The sequence below is a fragment of the Phocoena sinus genome, chromosome 20 (assembly GCF_008692025.1).
Source record: "Phocoena sinus isolate mPhoSin1 chromosome 20, mPhoSin1.pri, whole genome shotgun sequence".
Taxonomy (NCBI): Eukaryota; Metazoa; Chordata; class Mammalia; order Artiodactyla; family Phocoenidae; genus Phocoena; species Phocoena sinus.
Window position 1 is genome coordinate 7,023,721 of NC_045782.1, and position 21,123 is coordinate 7,044,843.

The following is a 21,123-nucleotide window of genomic DNA, read 5'->3' on the forward strand; positions in this document are numbered from 1 at the left end:
GACTGAGGGGGGGGGGTCTTGGGGGGGGAGGCAGGGAATGAGGGGACCATGGGCAGGAACTCCATCAAGCTTCTTATTTTGCCTGATGAGCAGTTGGGTTCCTGAGGCAGGGGCTGACCACACCCCACCCCACAAAACGCTCATTCTGCGGGGTGGTCCAGAGCTGTGCTGACCTGGGGATGGGGACTGACTGCTGGTTCCCTGAGGCTTGCTGGAGAAGCCTCTTCCTGCTTCTTCTGGGCCTTTCTCTGTAAAGTCCTAGCAGCCACTTCCTTCTCTCCCACTAGAATAAGGCCACGAGTCCCAGGACACACATGCGATGCCACTGCAGTGCCTTAGGGGCGAGCCTGCTTCCCAGCTCGACATGTGGCTCAGGACAGGAGTGGGGCATCCCATGTCCTGCTCAGGGACCCTATAGAGTCCCTGACGTAACTGCTGATGGGACAGCAAAGACCCAGAATTGACCCTCCCCTTTAGGGTCATAGGCTCTTAGGACCCATGTGGTGTTTTCATCTGGCAATCCTTACTTTCCATTCCAGGGCCATCCTAGGTCCGGGGCAAGCTGCTGAGGTCCTGTGGGCTTGGTGGTCCGTGGGACAGTGGTTTTCTTGCTGGCAAAGGGAAGACCCCCAAAGTCCGAATGGAAGCCGAAACAGAGCCCCCCGGCTCTCAGGGTTGGGAAGGTGACATGTCACGGAGGTGGCCGAGCACCCCCAGGCCACACTGCACGTATCTGGGGTGTGATATGTCGGCGCCGGGGGATTTGGAATAAGATGTCATGTTCTGAATCCTCAGTGCGAGGAGGTGGTGGCCTTAACTCTCTGCTGCCCGGGTGGATTCTGCCGGTTAAGGCAGCAAGCAGCGTGCAGAACCACTAACCAGCAGAGGGCCGCTGAGGGGTTAGCTCCCCCAGCCACCGACGGGGAGAAGAGGAGGCAGACCTGCTTTGGAGCAGTTTTCTCAGAGCCTGTGCTGGAGCCTTCCTCCAATTCGTCTTCAAGCCAGGGCGCGGGAGGCTCCTGCCTGCCCTCTCCCAGAATACGGTGACTTGGGGGTTAACGGCAGCCGGAGCATCCCCAAACTTCCCCGGCCCGAGGCTTTTAACCAATCCCTCCACCTTCAGGGAACCCGAATGAAAGAGGATGTCCGATATGGAGAACAGCTTTGACGATATTTCTTGTGTCTCTCCCCAGAACCTGGGATCCTCGTCACCAGGCAAAAAGCAGAGCAAGGAAAACACCATCACGGTAAGTGGCTCCCGCGGAGCGCGCGCATGTTGGGTGGCAAGCTGGGGCTGTCTCTGGTCCATGGCTCGGCTGTTGCCATGGCAATGCGGACCGCTGAATGGAAGCGATGCCCAGCCTGGTACCTGGGAAGTTCCAAAGCTTGGATGTTGCCGAGGGTTCCCCCCTTGCCTCCCCCCGGCCCTTCTTCTGTTGATTTCTTATTTCACTTTTTCTCTTGGGGCAAACAAGTGGAAGGATTGTGGTTGGAATGGTGCAGAAGCCATTTTTGCAGGGCAGGCAGGGGAAGGTACGCGTGCAGGAGTGGGTTGGAGGGGGTGGGCTGTGCTCCTCGCAAGTGACATGACGTGTAAATTACAGCCACGGCAGGATGGCTTTTGTGCAGGGTAACTTCTGGAAGACATCAAAGTTAAAAGGAAGAGAAAGCGCCCTAAGAATAGAGTTCCTGGGAGTTGCTGATGGGGAAGCAGGCAGCCTCTGCCCAGAGCGGCCAGACAGGCCTCCCAGGGCTCTTCCAAAAGCCCGCCGAGTCCCCACGCCACCCTGCCTCCGGCTCCACATCAGCCCTGTGCTCGGGGAAGGCGGGCGCTGGACGTCCCTCCCCCTCCAAGTAGAGAAACAACTCGCCCATCTGCTCAGCTAAGAACTTGGAGCTGGGAGACGTGTGGTCCTAGGTGTGCGGTTTCGACCCGAGTGCAGCAGCTCTGGGGCCGCAGAAAGGCTCCCTCAGGCTCTGTCACACAGTTCTCGGAGATGGAAGCAAGACGGAGTCCCCTGCCCCGGCTCATGCAGGCTGCAGATCCTGCTTTGACGGATTTGGGGAGGAAAAAGCGGCAGGCAAACAATGTCAACAGTCATAATTGCTGCCCCTGTGTGTACATTTATTAGGCACCAGGAGGGTTCTGAGCACCCATTTCATTCTCCGCTCACTGCGGGGAGGGCAGGTGGTTGGACCAGAGTAGAGTGGGGACTGGGAATTCGGGCTCTGAAGCCAAGGGGGTCAGCACAGCACCCACCAGCTGGGCAGCGACCCGGCCTCTCTGGGTCTCAGTGTCCACATCTGTACAATGGGGAGACGATGGGCATGTGCGCCCTAGGGATGGTGTGGAAAGCACGTAGAACAGCCTGGCACACAGTAGGTGCTCAGTTCACACTAGTCTCCTCATCACCGTGTTTATAGATGAGGAAACTGAGGCACAGAGCAGGACCTGGCACAGAGCAGGGCCTCGCCCGAGGTCACACAGCTGGGAAGCATCAGGACCTGAGACCTGTGCTCTTACCCACCAGCAATGCTCCCGGTGCAAGTTGCCCCCCAAGGGTGGGACCAGGCGGCTCAACCCTGGGCCAGCAGCAGCTTCCTTGTTACTGGAGCTGATGGGGAGGGCGTGGACAGGCCCCCGGGGCAGACGTCCTGAGAACACAGTCCTCACATTCACAGAAAGCCCCAGAGTACTGGGGCAAAGCAGGAGCTCCCAAAGTTCCCTGAAAGATGGAGAAAGAGGGAGAAGAAACTGCGTTGTAGAAGGAACGTGAATAAGAGAAATGAAAAGTGAAAAGCAGAGTGTTATGCCTCCCGTGGGTGATGGAGCCCAGCTCACGCGGTGCGGCCGGGTCACCGCTCTGGTCTGCCTTTCGGCCGGAGCCTGGGGCTTTGTCAGCGTGGGCGTGGCCCTGGGTCTCCTGGCAACACACCTCCTCCACCCCTGCCTCACTGCCTTCCCTCCTCCTTGCCGCCGCCCTACAGCAGTGCTTCTCATCTGAAGCCTTGGGGATACTTGTTTAAAATGCACATTCCTCTGTTGGTCACCCTGGGGCGAGGCTGGAAGGTTTGCGTTATAACCAACACCGCACCCCGGAGGTTTTAAATAAGCACTCAAGCCTTGGGGACTTCTTGCTGGGAAAACTGAGAAGGGGCACAGAGTGAGTGAGGACCAGAGCCCCGGACTCGAACCTGGGTCTGCTGACTGCCAGCCCACGCGGGCCTTCTCCTCTCCAGGCTGGACATGGGCATCCTTGCCGGCCGGCCGACCAGCGGGGCTGCAGAGCTCTGTACCGTGGCTATCTCCCTTCCACGGAGCAGTCAGTCTCCCACTGCGGCCCCTCCCTGAGTCCTGATCCTGCAGAGCTCGTGGCTTCCCTGGAAGGAGATCCTGGGGGGAACGGTGCGGGGAGGCTGGGGCCCAAGCTTCCCTCGCCCCGCTGTGCGGGGATAGGGTGAGCAGGTGAGCGTCCTCTTACCTGGTCTCACCCAGGCAGCAGAGACGTGCAGGCGCCGTCCGAGTCGGGCTCACAGTGTGGCCGAGAAGCAAGGACCGAGCTTGATTCCGGCACTCCGGCTCCCTGACCCGGGCCTGGAACGAGTTTTGAAGAGGCCGACACGTGGGCTGCTTGTCAGCAGTGGGGCCCCGGGCAGGGCTGGCAGTGAGTGGGCTGCTTGCTTGATTGGAAGTGACGGGCGCTAATGGCAGTTCACAGCCTCGGCACCAATATGATGCGTCAGAATCTGGAAGATTCCAGAAAAGGTGACAGCAGAGCCACCTAGCCACACTCCTGTCCTAGAAAGAAGAGTCTGGGGACTCCTCTAGTCTTCAGTCTGAGCTTCCCGGCATGGCCCGTCTGGGGGCCCCGGGTGGGAGCTCGGGGACTGGGTGTGAGTGCTTGAGGGCATTTCTGTTCTGCTTCCACAGGTCCCAACTCTGGCTTTTGCCTCTCTCACCCCCTCCCAGAGTAGCCTCTCCCACCAGGAGGAAATTCAGGGCGCGCTTGGTTGTGAAACTACCTTCTCTTCTATGTTGCAGGCGGCTGTCAAAGAGGAGGGCACATAGCTGCGGCCTCTGCCTCCAGGGAGGCCTCTGTGCTGTGCTGGGGCCGGGGCTTGCGCCGGGCCTCCCCACGCCAGGCCCCTTGGGTGGGTCACACTTGTGTTCAGCGGCTCTTGTGCCATGGCCAGGCGCCTGAGTGGTGGCTGTAGCCCCCGCAAGAGAGTTTCTGAGGGCAGCTCTTGTGGTTCTGCCTGCCCCCATGCAGGCCGGCCCTGGCAGAACCTCTGCTGCTCAGGGGGCCCCCTGGCCGTCAGGGGCAGAGCAGGTGTTACTCCATTTACTGAGGGCTGGAGAGAGCAGAGTTGGTGCCAGAGCGAAGACGCTGTTGCTTGAGGATGGTGAGCTTGGGAGCGAGAGTGGGAGGGGCTCCTGGAACTTCCCCCAAACAGTACATAGTGGGGGCATTCCCCCGTCTCCTGCTTCCTGTCCAGCACCCCTTCCTACCTGAGCCCCTGCCTTGGGTGGGGACATGGCATGGCTACGCCTAAGTGTGTTAGAAGGTAGCATGACATAGATTGGGTGTGACGTAGATTGCTGGCTTCTGACCCTGGCTCCACCATTATACACAGAGAATTGCAATTACATATTTACTTGTTTGCCTTCTTCATCGAGCTGTAAAACCGTCGAGGGCAGAGACTACACCTTCTATCTCTAGCCTCTGTTCATTGTACCAAGAAACATTTCCAGCTCCCATCACATGGCTGTGCTGGGCCAGGTACTAGGGACACGAGGGGAGGAGGTGGGCTTCCTCCCCTCCTGGGACAGACTGTCTGGCGAAGGAAGAGAGATGCTGAATAAGCAGTCACGAGAAATACAAATGCACCTGTGCAAATGCTGGGAAGGTCTAGCCTACCGCGTGGCACCAAGTAGCCGCTCAACAAACGTTTGCATGGACCGAGCACGTGTTCCATGGCACAGCATCGTGGGCGAGGGCTCGAGCCGTCAGCCCAGACTAGAGGCAGATACTTCTGTGATCCTCAGTTAATCAAGTGAGACCAGTGTGACCCAGCTTGTGGGGCTGCCGGAAGGATGAAGTGAGGATGTACGCAAAGCTTTTGCAGAAATTCTCCCAGGATGCCTCCCACGATGGGGCCGGTGAGGTGTAGTTCGCGAGACGCCCACCAGGGGGGTGCAGGGCTCTGCCAGGATTCAGGGAAATTCCGATGGGATTGCTGGGGCTGCGAAATCCCAAAACCAGAGTTGACAGGGATGGACACGGGCACTCTGGGGCCACTGGCCAGTCCATCCAAGGGCTGGTGTCCTCGGAGAGTGGCAGGAGCCCCGAGAGGGATGAAGCCTTGTCCTCCCCCAACCTCTCTCCCCGCAGCCCCGCTAGCTTTCACCTTCAGTGGTTGTTATAGGGCCACTTGTGGTACGCCCCTCCCCTGTCTCCTAGACCCCAGACAAGGCACTCTAGAAGACCTTTGTATCCACTTCTGAGTACCTGCCTCCACGATGTTTAATGCCCAGCGTAATGTCATAGTTAATTTATCATTAAATTTCCTTGAAGTTTTCACGGATTACATTATTAAACCAAATAAAGATAGGCTGTGGTCATCATTGTTTGTTGAGGCAGGAATAGCTGGAACGTGAAATAAGGAGTATGTGAAACTGTGGAATCCAGCCCTGGTTTCCAGAAGGAGGCTCATCTCTGGACAAACTTGGGGGTGTCAGCCCAAAAAGAGGGTTTGGGGAGACCATTGCCTGAGCTAGGCATTGAGAGGCTGGCCACCCCCAAGCAGACTCCTGCAGGCCAGTGATACCTCGGGTGGCTGGGGACTGGGGCATTGGGAGAAAACATCTCATCCCAGGGGTTCCGTGGACCTCTACCTTGACCTTGGTGGAATTCCATGCTCCCTGTCTCCAGGGCTCTCGGGGTCATTCCTGGCCCTGATCCTTCCTCCTGTGTCGTCATGCTTCCCTCCAGAGCGGGAATCCCCGCCCTTACGTCGGCCAGATGCCAGTATCTGGGAGGAGGGGGCCCTTCCCTTGGCTGGGATTTCTCCTGTGTTCTCCCCCTAGGAGTGCAAGCGAGGCCTGTGCCCCCGGGAGCCGGCGGGGCCTGGATTTACTTCTAGCCACCCCCAAGTACCTGAACCAGAGGCCGTGGCTGGGGGCCCACGGGCCTGACTCAGCTAGCAGAGGGCTGCTTTGGCTTACAAGGTGTCATCGCTGTTGTTGTTACTATTAACCATGAATGAACTGCTAGCATTTAAGCGTTGAGACACTTCACGTACAAATCCTGACGTTCTGCTCTTCTCGTGTCATCGCATAAGCTGACAACCCTGGACTCCTCATTCTGGCTTGGCAGCAGGCGGGAGCTGAGAGGAATCTGCCCCCTAGTCAGACGTTCGCAGACACCACCCCGCTTCCCGAAGTGGAGGCTGGTCCCCCCCCCCCCCCAGCCCAAGCTTCAGTTTCCATGATGTGCGGGTCCCTCACTTCTCTGCATGGCTGCCTGGCCCTGGAGTCTGTGGCTTGGATTCAGAACCTCGGGGGTTTTCTGCACTGTTCTCGCCGTGAACGTCTGATGGCTCCCACTTCGGCAGATGCTGGGGCTGTGATGAGGGTTAAAGACTGCCAGGGCTCAGGCCTTGCCTTCCCGAGGCCTTGCGGCTCCCAGAACAAATTAGCGGACTCTCTAGGAGCGGATCTGGGGCTTGAAGCGACATCAGCGGGGTCAGCGGCGAGGCCACTTCTGCCGAGCAGGGAAAGCCAGGGGCACCGCGATCGTGCTCAGGCAGAAAAGTCTGAGGCAGAGCCCAGGAATCTCTGCGCTGCTCTCTCCTGGGCCAGGGCCAGCCCGCCCCAGGCACGCACCCTGGATTATCACTTAAGCTCTCTTTGTTCATAGAATATACATCATGGGGTAAAATTCACAAGGTAACTTCTCACCCAGGATGCTCAGCCACTTCATTCCTTTCCCTGGAAGCAAATGATGTTATCAGTTTCCAGAAACATACCAAATGGGTGTCTATTCCTTCCTCCTCTTTTCTTAAATTTTATTTACTTTTTTAAAGTTTTATTTTTTTGGCTGCGTTGGGTCTTCGTTGCTGAGCGCGGGCTTTCTCTAGTTGTGTCGAGCGGGAGCTACTCTTCATTGCGGTGCACAGGCTTCTCATTACGGTGGCTTCTCTTGTTGCGGAGCACGGGCTCTAGGCGCGCGGGCTTCAGTGGTTGTGGCTCGCGGACTCTAGAGCGCAGGCTCAGTAGTTGTGGCGCAGGGGCTTCGTTGCTCCGAGGCATGTGGGATCTTCCCAGACCGGGGCTCAGACTCGTGTCCCCTGCATTGGCAGGTGGATTCTTAACCACTGCACCACCAGGGGAGTCCCCTCCTTTTTTTTTTTTTTTTAAATTAAAAAAATTTTTTTACACTAAGATAGCAAACAGTAAATACTAGTCTACCTTTTCTCCCGCCACCCACCCACTTAACACTGTATCCTGCCACACCTTCCTTATCAGTACGGAAGAACGTTCTTGCCATGTCTTTCACCATGGATATGATGCCCATACATGTCTGTCTCATACTTTTTAACCATTCCCCTGCTGATAGACAGTGGAGTTGCGTTCCAGCCTTTTGCTACTGCAAACCGAGCCGTGGTGAAAACCGTGTGCGTATGTCACCGCACCCGTGTGTAGGTATCTGTAGGATAGAATCTTACAAGTGCAGCCTCTGGGTGGAAGGCTGTGGACATTTGCAGTGTTGCTAGCTTCTGTTGCACTGCTCTCTAGACAGTTTGGACTGATTTCAGCCCCTCTGGGGTGGGGGTGAGTGCCGGTTGCCCCTCATTTGAAAAGCCGACTGCCAGAGCATCCCAGGACCCCAGTGCATGTTCTCTATCAAGCTAGCCCTGTAGGGGGACCTCTTCAGTGCCGTGTCCTAGGACCCAAGCCTCTCCAGCTTCTCCCAACCCTCCACCCAAGCCGTGTTCTTTCCTGTTCTGTGTCCTCCAGGTAAACTGCGTGACATTTCCTCACCCAGACACGATGCCGGAGCAGCAGCTGCTCAAACCAACCGAATGGAGCTACTGTGACTATTTCTGGGTAAGTGGTGCCTCGGCGTCCCCTGCACTGCGGCCCCGGGGACCAGGAGTGGACCCCCGGGAGGGGGTGGTGGCTTGAGCTCAAAGCAGAGCGACCTCTCCGGGTGAAACCTAACGGTCTGGCAGTCGATTGAGCACTGGAGGCTGGAAACTTAAGTCCCACTTGGAGTCTGGATCATTCCATAAATCTCAGAAAGTCCGCAGGGCAATATGGAAACTCCAGGCAGAATGCAGGTAAGCTGGAGGGTCCCCTTGCCGCTCAGTGGTAGCAGGAGACCAGAATCAGCTCCAACCTGGGCTTCAGACCTGCTCTGTCACTCTTTTTATTTTTTATTTATTTATTTGTGTTTTTTTTTTTGCGGTACGCGGGCTTCTCACTGACGTGGCCTCGCCCGTTGCGGAGCACAGGCTCCGGACGCACAGGCTCAGCGGCCACGGCTCACGGGCCCAGCCTCTCCGCGGCATGTGGGATCTTCCCGGACCGGGGCACGAACCCACGTCCCCCGCATCGGCAGGCGGACTCTCAACCACTGCACCACCAGGGAAGCCCCTGCTCTGTCACTCTCGTAGGTGACCCTGGACAGTGTTTCTCCTCCTGGACGGCCTCCCTGTTTCCATCAAAGTCACAAGGAGGTTAGGCACAAGCTGTAGGGGACTCCAGTTTGAATAATTCTGTGGTTCCAGAGCTTTTGCGTATTGTTCCATGGGTACGGAGTTTCAGTTTTGCAAGATGAGAAAGTTCTGGAGGGGGATGGTGGTGATGTTTGCACAACAGTGCAAATGTCCTTAATGCCACTGCACTGTGTACTTAAAAATGGTTAAGATGGTGAATTTTGTGTGTATTTCTCCAAAATTAGAGAAATATCCTTTGGCAGATTCAGAGAGCCCTACTCAGAAACTCTGGGAGTACTCCTGGACATTTTCATTTTAAAGTTCACAATGGCTTTTAAAATGAAATCACCCCGTTCTGGAATCAGACAGTGGTGATCGTTGTACGACCTGTGTATATATTAAAAACCAGTGAATTGTACGCCTAAAAAAAGTAAACTTTGGCAGAGGCCCCAAGGAACGAGAAATTTTAAAAATCCAGACTTTTTTTTTTTAACCACCAGTCAGAATGGATTATCTACCCTTCTTTAGATTTGCTAACCAAATGCTTTTGTCTTTCTACCAAATCTCTTGCCCTTCAGAAGGTAGCCAAAGATTCCTTTTGCTGTGTTTCTTCCGGATCTTCTGAGATACGCGCGGAGGCAGCAAATATTGTAGAAAGGGCTCTGGCTTTGGCGGCAGGCACACCTCGGGGGCGGGGGTGAGCCCAGGGATGAGGGTGAGCAGGGAATCCGAGTGTACGAGACCTCGCAGCCTCCATAAGTATGCTGGGTTTTATTCTGTTTGCAGCCGGAAGGTGGTGGAGGGTTTAAGCAGGAATCGGATGTGATCTGATTTGCCTGTGTCATGCGAGGAGGGCTGTAAACAGGCAGAAGTGCCCGTGAACCTGTGGGAGGCCAGGAAAGATGGTGACAGCTGTGGAGATGGAGGGGAAGAGCTAGGTTGGAGACATCATCCTTAAGGGGGGTGGGTGCAGGAGAGACGTCATCCATAAAGAGGGGAGCAGGAAACAGAGCATGTGGGGGAGACCAGCTCAAGCACCGGCAATGGGCACCCTGGGAGCCAGAGGTCAGCGGGGGGCGGATGGTGGGGGATGGTAGGGAGCCAGGGGGAGTGGGTCATCCTGCTGCTCAGCATCACCCAGGTCCCATCTTGATTCAAGCCCTCCTGGGACTCTGATGCTTACCCCAGGGTTTTATCTCTCGGACCATCGAGGCCTTTTCCCCTCCCAGAAATTTTTCTGCTAACACGGTTATTAAAGCCCACTTCCTCGGGCTGGTTTTCCCAGTGTGGACAAATCACTCAGCATATACATCCTCTCGGGGAGGCAGATTGAGGCTCAGTATTTCAAATAATTTTTCTTTGGCTTTTTCATCAAGATGTAGCATTCATACAATGGAGGGCACGCGTCTTACATGTACTTGGAGTAACTTTTCAATGGCCGGAGAAGCCCCCTTGTGACGTGGTGTGCCCTGTGCGGTGATGATCTCCCCCCGTCCAGAGAGGTATTACAGTGTGGCTCAGAGGGCCCTGGGTCAGGGCAGCTGAGGAAGGGATCCTGCACTGGGAGGGAATGGGGAGGTAAGTGGCGTTCTCCAGGCGTCACCAGCCCTTTTCTTTTCCCCTCTCGTAAAACAGCTGTTCTAACGGGATGTTAGAGGTGCAGTCCATTCTTATTTTAGGGTGAGTGGTGGGAGACACAGCCTAGAATTGGAAGGACCTGACCGCTGTGCCCAGTGGCTGAGCTGAGAGAGAGCCCAAGGTCTTTCCAGATCCTGGGACAGGGTTCTCACTGATGCTCCTCTCTGTGGTGGCAAAGGACCTATTTTTTTGTTGTTGTCCTTTTGTTGTTTTTTTAATTAATTTATTTATTTTTGGCTGCATTGGGTCTTCGTTGCGGTGCACGGGCTTCTCATTGCGGTGGCTTCCCTTGTTGCGGAGCACGGGGGGCTCTAGGTACACAGGCTTCAGTAGTTGTGGCTCACGGGCTCTAGAGCGCAGGCTCAGTAGTTGCGGCACACGGGCTTAGTTGCTCCGCGGCATGTGGGATCTTCCCGGACCAGGGCTCGAACCCGTGTCCCCTGCATTGGCAGGCGGATTCTTAACCACTGCACCACCAGGGAAGCCCTATTTTGATCTGTTTCCAACTCCTCCCTTTAAGTATCAAAGCATTTGACTCTGGATCCCTGGTGGGAAAGGCTGCCTTGGAGGGGGGACAGCTCTAGGAGTGGCGCCCGCCAGGGTCCAGGAAGGCTCTGAGGGTTGATCTGCAGCCGTAGCTGTGGGAACAGTGGCTGGATGTCTGTCTGGCAGGGAAGGCCATGCTCAGGGTACCAGGGAGGCAGGGAGGGCCGGGGGAGAGCAGGAGAGAGAGATTCAGGCGTCTTTGAGGAGGGTCAGGCGAAACAAAACAAAAAGCATTTAATTTTGAAATGTTAATCTTTGCTTGCACAATGAATTGGGTACTAAATTCCCATTTCAATGACTTGGCCATCTTCCCCAAGTCCTGACGTTTCTTTAAAGTAACTAATTTAAATACCATCCCCCGAAGACTTGGTATTTGCTGAACACTAGGCTAAGCTGTTTCCATGTGTCATTTGTCCTGAGATGACCGCGTCAGGTGGTTGCCATTATTTCCCCAGTTTCATGGAATGAGCAGCTCAGATTTAAAGTGAACGAACTTGCTTGGGATTCCCCGGCTGGGATGTCAAGCCTGGAAGCGGGCCCTTTCCCACTGCGGCTGCCCTTCAATCCAGCTTCTCCCCAGAAGTCACTACGATCTTTTATGCGTGTGCGTTGGAGGATGCCACTGCCCAGCCAGTGCAAGAGAGGATGGCATGGCTCAGGGCTGGGGGTACCTGCGCCTGAGGTTACACACTGTCTCCCAGCTTCGTCAAGATGCCAAGGCTCCGCAGAGGGTCTGGCCAGCCCCAGCAGCTGCCTGGTGCCTGTGCTCTTAGCCACATACCCTTCCTCCTCTTCTTTCCCAGGTTGTGGGGTTGAGGGGCACGCACATGGGGTGGCGGCAGCATCAGGGCTTAAGCATCAGAGAGCACGTGGGGACAGGAGCGCCAGGAGAGGCGCGAGCTCGGGCAGCCAATACTCCTGCCCTTGTCCTGCCTCTGGGGCTGAGGACAGGGTTACCAGGCACATCGGGGTCCCTTCTGGGGTCTGTCTTCCCTGCGCTCCATTCCTTCTGGCTCCAGACGCTGATGTCACCTAAAAGCTGCTGCTTCTCTTTCCTTCCTAGGCTGATAAGAAGGACCCCCAAGGCAACGGAACCATGGCTGGGTTTGAACTGCTGCTTCAGAAACAGCTGAAGGGCAAACAGATGCAGAAGGAAATGTCAGAGTTCATCCGGGAAAGGTGAGGCCTGGGCCCTCCCAGCTCCGGGGACTGGTGACAGCACCCACCTCGGTCCCTGAGCCCGAGAGAGTGAGCAGCCAGGGTGAGCACTGCACGCCAGCACTGGGCTTGGTTAGCGCTAAGGGGAGCGCAAGACGGGAGTCACAGGCTTATGGCCCTTGGGACACGTCTGGCCAGCAGATGAGTTGCTTTGGCCTGTGTGATGTTTTTCAAGATATGAACCAACAACAGCAAAAAAAATTGGTGGATGTTACATTAAAGTCTGCATATCTGACATCTCTGGGGAAAGAAGAAAGTCTGGCTCCATGGCTTTTCATCCCCCCATGCAACAATTGGCTGGAGCTGAAGAGCAGCCGCCCCTGTACAGGGAGTGTGTGTTTCCAGTTTGCCACAGTCCCCACTGCTCCCTAATGTCTCCCCACGCAGACTGCTTGGCCCCTTTGCTTATCTACGCATGCGCCGCCCTCATTTGAAGAGCCGTTCCTTGACGTAACAAAAAAGGAGACTGTTACCTTTTCAATCCATCTTTGAGCCAAAGCCATGTGCCAGGCCTGGGCATCCAGAAACCCCCACCCTCCCATTCCTGCTTTCAGGGAGCTCAGCCTACTGGGAGAGTCAGATAAGATCACTACGGTAAGTGCAGGGATTATAATAGTGGTTTGCCTGCCCGTAGATGAAACAATAAATTCAGCCTAATGGAAGTGGGGAGAGCTACAGAGAGAAGTTCCTTCTTCATCTCCCCCCTCCTCAGTCTCTCCAAGTTGTGAGACCCTGTAAAGCACATACCCACACACCTGCACACTCACACAGGTGCACATACCCCCCCGTTCCACATGTGTGCCGTCTGGAGTTTCCAAGGCACACTGGAAATATTGATAGTAAATGGCAATATATTTTTTAAATGTTTCTCTTTTAATTATAGCAACAATAATCCAGTAACGATTCTCTGGCATTTTAAGGTGTCTGTTTTCCTTAGGAGGCCTATTTTCTGTTGGTATAATCAAATCTTTATTTTATGGCCCATTAAAGTGGTAGGAGATTGAGAGATTCTGTAGCTCAGGTGTGAGAAAACAACAGTAGGAAACAGGCCAAGAGGAAAACGGCTAGAAAACGCTAGCTTAGGGTTTACATTTTAGTAAAGAGGTCATGTTAACAAATAACTGGAACCTTCCACATGAGGACACTGGTCTTCCCTGGGACAGGTGGACTTCTGTGACTTTTCTCAGTCCACCTGGGGTCTTGTAGAGGGGGACCTTTCAGAGCCGGGAGGGGTGGGAGCTGAGGTGCAGAGGTGAGAGCTGGGCCGGGGCTAGGGAGTGCGGTGGGGGTGGGGCATGGCAGACATCCGGTAAACCACGTGGCCACAGCTTAGGGGCGTGATGCCGGCTCTGGAGGGGACGGACCTCGTGCCCGGTGCGTGCGGTGGGCATTGATGAGCCTTTGGAGGTTTGAAGCTGAGAGCGTGACATGGTGAGATCTGCTTTCTCCAGAGAACTCCTGGCTGGAGGCTGGCCGTCCATGTCCTAAAGGCTGAGTGGATGGAGAGGAAGTGATGGAGGCAGGTTTGAGAGTATGTGGAGATGGCGGAGCTGGTAGTGAGAGGAGGAGCGAGACTGAGCCTCTCAGCACCAAAGCAGGAAGTGATCATGACTCAGAACACTGCCCTGGGACTCTGTCAGGCCACCCTTCAGCTCCTGATCAGCCTGGAAGCAAATGCTGCAGCCCTGGGCGCAGCTCTGGGGTCTTATTCATTTGCCCAGTGATGGACCAGGGGCCTCTCTGAGGCCCCAGCCCTCTGGCCAGCTCTGGTCGTCACAAGCACAGCTCCTCGGGGGACCACTTAGGCAGTGACTAATACCATGACAACACATTTTACATGGTTGTGCCAGATAATACTGAACACTCCCCGGAGAGCTGCCTTGAAAGTGTGTCAAGGGCCTGCCTGCCGGAAGCGAAATCCAAGGCAACTTCCCTCTCTGGGGAAGTGGAATCCACCGCAGAGCTGGGCACTGCTGGTTTCCATGGAAATGCTTGCACCCTGCAGGCTTGGAAGTTGGGGGCCCTGGGGTCTGGGAGAACGTAGAGAGGGGTTCTGTTCCTGCTTCGGAGGGGCCGACGCCACCTCGCAGGCTCTCAGCCCAGAGCTCTGGGGCTGGGAGAGGGGGCAGCCGTGGTCCATCATGAGTTACATTTCTTCGTTTAAGTGTTTGCTGTGTGTCCAGCCCTGTGCTAGGAACCGTGCAAATGGCCACTCTTACCCGCACAGCCTAGGACGCCCGTGCATATGCGTCACTTTGCATTTGAGGTTCAGACACTTTCGTTCATTTATTCATTCAACATGTATGGATTAAGCACCTACTGTGTGTCAGGCGGACAGACAAGAGCCCACGTACTCGCAGAGCTTATGGTCTGGCGGGTTCGTTTACAGGGTTATTAATAAGTAGCAGGGCTGCAGGTCAGACCCACGGTCTAGCGCTGGGGAGCTGACATGTTGGATTTTCTCCCTTTGCAGGATAAAGATTGAAGAAGAGTATGCAAAGAACTTAGCTAAGCTGTCTCAGAACTCCTTGGCTGCTCAGGAGGAGGGGTGAGTAGGGAGGACAGTGATGGGGGTGGGGAAGGAGAGGGGACACTTGGTGGGGGTCCCTTTTCACTGATCACTGATCGTTGCCATGGTCCCATAGGGATGGGGAGGTCTCCATAGACCTGGCTGAAGGTGAGTGCCTGTGGTTCAAGGTGGACATTCACGATTCAAGGGGAACATTCATGGTTCAAAGTGGGCATTCATGGCTCCAGCTGGCCAGCCATGACTCCAGGTGTGGGCATTCGCCCTCAAGGTTGGCACTTGCATATTATCTACTGTCTAGCGGCCAAGGGCCTCCTGCCAGATGCTGGAGTATGTCAGGACCCCCTCTGCCCTGTCACCTGGTAGCTGGGAACCAGCCTCCAGATGCCAACCCCTGCTCCCCTTTCGCTGAGAGCAGGCTGGTAGGAAACCAGGTGTGACAGGATTCCACACCCAGTCCCCTTGTTTAGAATTCTCTCCTGTGGGCCTGAGGCCCAGGCTCCCTTCCCCCTCCTGCTGTGACAGTCCAGACCTCCTTGGGTGGGACCCGGGCTGGGAGAGGCTCAGCCCCACCCTCCCAGCCACAGAAAGATCCCTAGTTGGGGAAAGACTGTAGCCTTCTCCGCTCCATCTGTTAACGAAGAGTTTCAACCCGTTGGTGGGAACGCAAAATGACACAGCCACTGTGGAAAACAGTTTGGCAGTGCCTCAGAAAACTAAACATAGGGTTACCGTATGATCCAGCAATTCCGCTCCTCGGTTTATATCCAAAAGAATTAAAAGCAGATATTCAAATACATGTACACACATATTCGTAGCAGCACAGTTCACTATAGCCAAAAGGTGGAAACAACCCAAATGTCCATCAAAGGATGAATGCATAGACACATTGTGGTCTATCCACGTTGGATATACGGGTATATGATGGAATATTATTCAGCCATAAAAAGGAATGAAGTACTGATCCACCTTACTATGTGGATGAACCTCGAAAACATGTTAAGTGAAAGAAGCAAGACACAAAGGTTGCATACTGTATGATCCATTTCTATGAAATGTTCAGAATAGACAAATCCATAGAGACAGAATGAAGATGGGTGATTGCCAGGGGCTGGGAGAAAAGGGGACTGGTAACTGTTTAATGGGTACGAGGTTTCCTTCTGGGGCATGTGTCCATCTGCTTGGGCTGCTGTAACAGAATACCATAGACCGGGTGACTTAAGCAACAGAAATGTAATTAATCACGGTTCTGGAGGTTGGGGAGTCCAAGGTCAAGGTGCTGGCAGGGTTGGTGTCCGGTGAGAGCTCCCTCTGCGTTGCAGGTGGCTTTTCCTCGGTGAGGAGAGACAAAGAGCTCTCCGGTGTCACTTCTTCCCCACCCGTATGACCTCATTTAACCCTAATTACTTCCTTAGAGGCCCCATTTCCAGATAACGGCCACACTGTGGGTTAGAGCTGCGACATCTGAATTTGGGGAACACATTCAGTCCATCACAGGGTGATAAAAATGTTTCGAAACTAGAGGTGATGGTTGCACAAGATGGCAAATGTAGTCAATGTTTATCCTCTTTAAAGTGGTTAATTTTGCGTTGTGTGAATTTCACCTCCATACTAAAACAAATACAGAGTCTCAGGAGGTTAGAGTTGAAAGGTCCCCCGAGGTCCTGTCTCTAGTCCGGCGTCCCTCCAGCGCAGCCTCTGTTCGAATCCCTCCTACAAGGGGAAGTGAGCCCCCGGGGATGGAAGACATTCTGTCATGGGATGGCTGTGGTCGTCAGAGAGCTGTGATGTTGAACAAGGCCAAATCTGCCTGCATGGCTTGAATCCTTCAGGCGATGGGGCTTTGCCAACCAAATGTGGCTTTGATTAGGGCCTCTGTGTGGGCTCGCTGTCTAGCCAAGAGGCCGCCTCTGAATGGTTTTCATTGACCCAGCAGGCCACTGGGTGGTCCTGCGCGGCCAGTGTCTCTTCCAGGGACATAAATGAAGTTGCCTCCGGCTTCTTCCTACTCCCTGCACCGGGCCTGAGACCAGGGCAGGAAGGGAGCTTGTCGAGGAGTCTCCCCTCCAGCCTGGGCAGGGGGCTTTCCTAAGTACCCCCACGCCCTGCAATGCAGAGCTGCTCTGGAAGAGGCTTCCACCTCCTCGGCCTGAGCTGCTGCCAGGGACACTCCGTCCGGCCAGCACACACAGCATATGCTCCCAGCTGCACGAGCCAGGAGTCGGCCCTCGCCATCATGCCGTACACACGTGCAGCCCCGAACACGGGGCAACCCGCCACAGGCTCGCGTTCCAGCATCGGCGCTGCTCACATGCAACACAGCCAGGAACACATACCCCCCATCTCCCCTGCGAGCACGCACCACCCCCAGACACACGCTCCTTCCGGAGGCGCATGGACCCGCCCCTGCTCGCAACCTGCAGCTACACTGTCTTGCATTCACACACAGCTTTGCACGCCAGCCCGTCCACCTGAAACTTTCAAAGCGCGACGCCGGAGCCTAGAAATGTGGGGCAGCCTAGGAAGGCGCGGACGGAGAGACTTGAGCTGTGCTGTGTCCAAATTAGATTCCACAGGGTGTGTGCACATTGGTAAATAAACAGAATCAGGTGATTGGTCCTGCCCCCAGTTTTGCTCTCCTGTGGTAGTTGTGACAGTAACGTGTGTTTTGATTTGGCAGGCTCAGACGGTCAGCTGGAACCGTGTGAGAAATGATATCTCGGGTTTTGGGTTTTGTTTTGTTTTTTTCATTAACCTCTTATCAGATGAAACAAATCTCTCTTCAGTGAGAGAATTTCTAAATGGCCTTTTTTTCTAACTTGTGACGTGGCTCCAAGGCGGCTGGAATATTGGGAGGGGAGAGGCCTGCTTGGGGCTGGACCAGCTCAGACAAGGCCCAGCTGAGTGTTTGGAGTGATGTCCTCCTGCTAATGAGGGCCCAGCCTGGAGGCGGGGCCGAGGACATTGTCCTGAGCGTGAAACTGTGCTTTCGCCCTTTCCTCCTGATGACCCTCAGATGACAGTCTCAGGCCACTGTCCCTGTCCCTGGGCCAGTTACTGACCACGTGCTCTGCTGACAGCAGACTTACAATCTCTCGGCACCACCAGGGCTTCTGGGCTCTCGTGTGTACCTCCTGCCGGCCGGCGATTAGCTCAGCTGCAGGGAGAAGCCCCCTCCAGCCCCCTTTCGTCAAACTCCCCCTCCTCCTGGGACTGCTTCCGTAAGCTTGCTGGCTTTCCCTGTAGCTGTGTGATCCATCTTGAGATCATCTTTGTGTGTGGCATAGGTCAGGGGCGGGATTCCTTTCTTCCCTGTGGATGTACAGTTGTCTCTGGGCCATTTCTTGAAAGGCTTGTCTGTTCTCCATTGAGATACTTGGCACCTTTGCTGCAAGCGCATCGCCTGCATCTGGGCGAGTCTCTTTCCGGACCTGCTGTTCCGATCCCGTATCTGTATGACTATCGTGACCGCTTCCACTCCCTCCTCCCCCCACCCTGGACCCCCTACCCGTCTGCCCAGTCAGGTAAGGAGCCAGGCCACCCAGTGTGGGCCCAGCTCCCCGGGAGCTCAGGCCCTTCAGGCCGAGACAAATGCCAGCAGCTTGGATCGCTCCGATTCTCACTCCATCTCTTCTCGGGTGGGCCGCCCAGCTGGGATCACCTGAGGGGACCTTTCTTTGCTGCCGGACTCCAAGATAAAATCAATCAGTCATTTCCCATAAACAGCCGCCTCAGCCTGAGCCAGCACCGTGACCAGACAGGCCCGGACTCTGACCACAGAGATCGGTTCTGTTCTGTTCTGTTGGGTAATTCTCAGCTGCTGGCTGCTCGGCTCAAAACCCAGAAGCCTCCGCAGCCTGCTGTCTTTGAATCAGCTTTTTGCCCCTCAAGTTTAATGAATTCTCCGGGGGAAGTGGCTTTTTGATGAAATTAAGTCAACTGACCATTCAGCCCGGGTTTACCAGCTGGGTGGAGAGGTCTCGAGCAGACGTGCAGGAGTGTCATTTTGAAGGTCACCAAGGTTCAAGAATTCCAAACCAGGGAGACGGGAGCACGGGGGCCTGCGTTCAGGAGTCTGGGGGACTTAGGAGACCGCTTCTATCTGGAACATCTCCTACCAGTGGAAAATTATTTCGCTTAGAGGACGTGGCGCTTCTCTGGTTGGCTGTGGGCAGCACCGCGGTTCACAATCCAGAATAGGTACTAGCGGGGGGCCATCTCCTGAGGATGGTGATGGCGAGCCTCCTCTGCTGTGTGGGCATCCCTAAGAGGCTCCTAGACCCAGGTGGTCCATTTTTGCCCTCCTTGGAAGTCAGGCCGCTGGAGGTTCGCCCGCAAGCAGGGCTGCGTGGTGCCTTCTGTTTGAGAAGGGCTTCTCCCTTATAAGGCATCCGTTCTCCTTCCTTGGCTTGCCAGCGGGCGTTTCCAACCCTCAACAGTAAACCAGGGAGGAGCGACAGGAAGGCCGGAGACAGTAATGGGCCAGGTATTAGGGTCCTCACGGCACTGTACCCCAGCTCCCTCTCACATCTCCCCAGTCCTCTGGGCTTCTGGGTATTTCCCCAGGCACTCGGCTGTCTGCTGCCGTCCATTCTCTCAGCTTGGTTCGGGAAGGCCCCTCTGCTCACACAGGTCGAGGCGTGGCACTCAGGTCTGTTTTGTGCCTGGCCTCTGCCTCATCCAAGTCCACGGTCTCTTGTGTCGTACGCTCCCCCGGGACTCGGGGTCAAGACCCACCATCCTGTCTCAGGGAGGGCCGTGGCCTCTGACCTGAGGTCGGTGTGGCCTCCCCGAGCCTCATCGACTCCTTGGTGTTGCAGCTCCCTGGGAGAAGCGTGGGCGCAGGTGAAGAAGAGCCTTGCCGACGAGGCTGAAGTTCACCTCAAGTTCTCCGCCAAGGTAAGCCCTCCCTGGGTTGGTCCTACACACCCATGTGCTGCGGAACGTTTAGCAGCTGTCTCTGCAGGGTGTGGTGTTGCACTGTTTCCATGGTGTATATCTCAAGAGTCGGGAAGAGATGCTACCGTTAGAGCGTGCTCCCCCTATACCAACAGAATAGCATCAGTAATCATACACATCCATCAAGAGCGTGGAGAAGAGTCAGATGGAGTTAGGAGGGTGTGAGGATATGTATTACCTTTGTTTTTAATATAGTTTGCTAATTTTAAGTTTAGATCATTTAATTTTTTTTTTTTTTTTTTTTTTTTTGCGGTACGCGGGCCTCTCACTGTTGTGGCCTCTCCCGTTGCGGAGCACAGGCTCTGGACGCGCAGGCGCGGCGGCCATGGCTCACGGGCCCAGCCGCTCCGCGGCATGTGGGATCTTCCCGGACCGGGGCACGAACCCGCGTCCCCTGCATCGGCAGGCGGACTCTCGACCACTGCGCCACCAGGGAAGCCCTAGATCATTTAATTTTTAATACTGACTGTCTTTAACAACCAACTCACAAAATTCCTCCAAACTTAACCCTGGGCTCTGATGAGCCAGTGTGAGTAACCCCAGCACACCTCTGCGAGGTGAGGGTAGATGCCCCTCAGTTTCTCGGGTGAGCCCCTGAGTGATGAAGCTACACTTTTGTGTTGCTTGGCTTTCAAAGGAACACGTTGGCGTTTTCTATCTCTTCTTAGTGTCGGGAGAGACTAGACTATTTCGAAGGGAGAATTTTTTTGTTTTGTTGTGTCTGTTGTTACACGATTTCAGACTAGGTAGCTGACCCTTCTTTCCATTGGTCCAAAAGACTCTAGCACCGTGCCCTTGGACAGTGATGTTTCTCTCCTACTCACTCTGTCTTCAGGACTCAGGGTGGTGCCTGGTACGTAGTAGATGTCAATAAATATTTTATGAAGTTATGAGTGAGTAGGACCTCTGACGATCTCCTCTCGACCCCCTAGTCTCTTGAGGCCTACTTTCTGCCAAGATTTCTCCGTGTTTCCAAGCAACCCTCTCTTCCCCACTCCCTGTCTCCTGTCTCCAAATTCCCTCTCAGGCTCTTAGCTGCTTTCCAGGTGGAAAATAAACCAAGAGTCTAAGGGAGAAATTCACACTAAAGTGTGCGTGACTGATGGGGCCGCCCACTAGGATGCTTGCCTTCTAAAGGACGAGAGCCCCTGGAGAGGGGCATCATTCCCGGTGACCTTTGCCTCCTGGGTCTACGCTCTTTCTTCTGCCCTCCCACAGTCACCAGCCCAAGAGGACACTGGGACAAAGTGCTTAAACCCTCTGAGCCCACATTTTTTTTTTTTTTTTTTTTTTTTTTTTGCGGTACGCAGGCCTCTCACTGTTGTGGGGCTGCGGAGCACAGGCTCCGGACGCGCAGGCTCAGCGGCCATGGCTCACGGGCCCAGCCGCTCTGCGGCACGTGGGATCTTCCCGGACCGGGGCACGAACCCGTGTCCCCTGCATCGGCAGGTGGACTCTCAACCACTGCGCCACCAGGGAAGCCCCTGAGCCCACATTTTAACAGCAGGGTGTAA

The 21,123-nt window shown here is 55.1% G+C and overlaps 1 protein-coding gene across 15 annotated transcripts in view; it reads left to right on the plus strand.

The window, feature by feature from the left end:
* GAS7 (growth arrest specific 7) overlaps nt 1–21,123 on the plus strand; it is a 200,873-nt gene that overhangs the window by 161,374 nt on the left and 18,376 nt on the right. For all 15 annotated transcript variants that reach the window (XR_004347230.1, XM_032615161.1, XM_032615162.1 and 12 more), the window contains 5 exons: nt 1,194–1,247; nt 8,021–8,110; nt 11,969–12,084; nt 14,597–14,671; nt 19,471–19,549. Coding sequence is in view for 14 of the 15 variants with exons in the window: in XM_032615161.1 (XP_032471052.1) it covers nt 1,194–1,247; nt 8,021–8,110; nt 11,969–12,084; nt 14,597–14,671; nt 19,471–19,549 (414 nt within the window). In the remaining variant the exon portion in view is untranslated. The remainder of the gene's footprint in view (nt 1–1,193; nt 1,248–8,020; nt 8,111–11,968; nt 12,085–14,596; nt 14,672–19,470; nt 19,550–21,123) is intronic.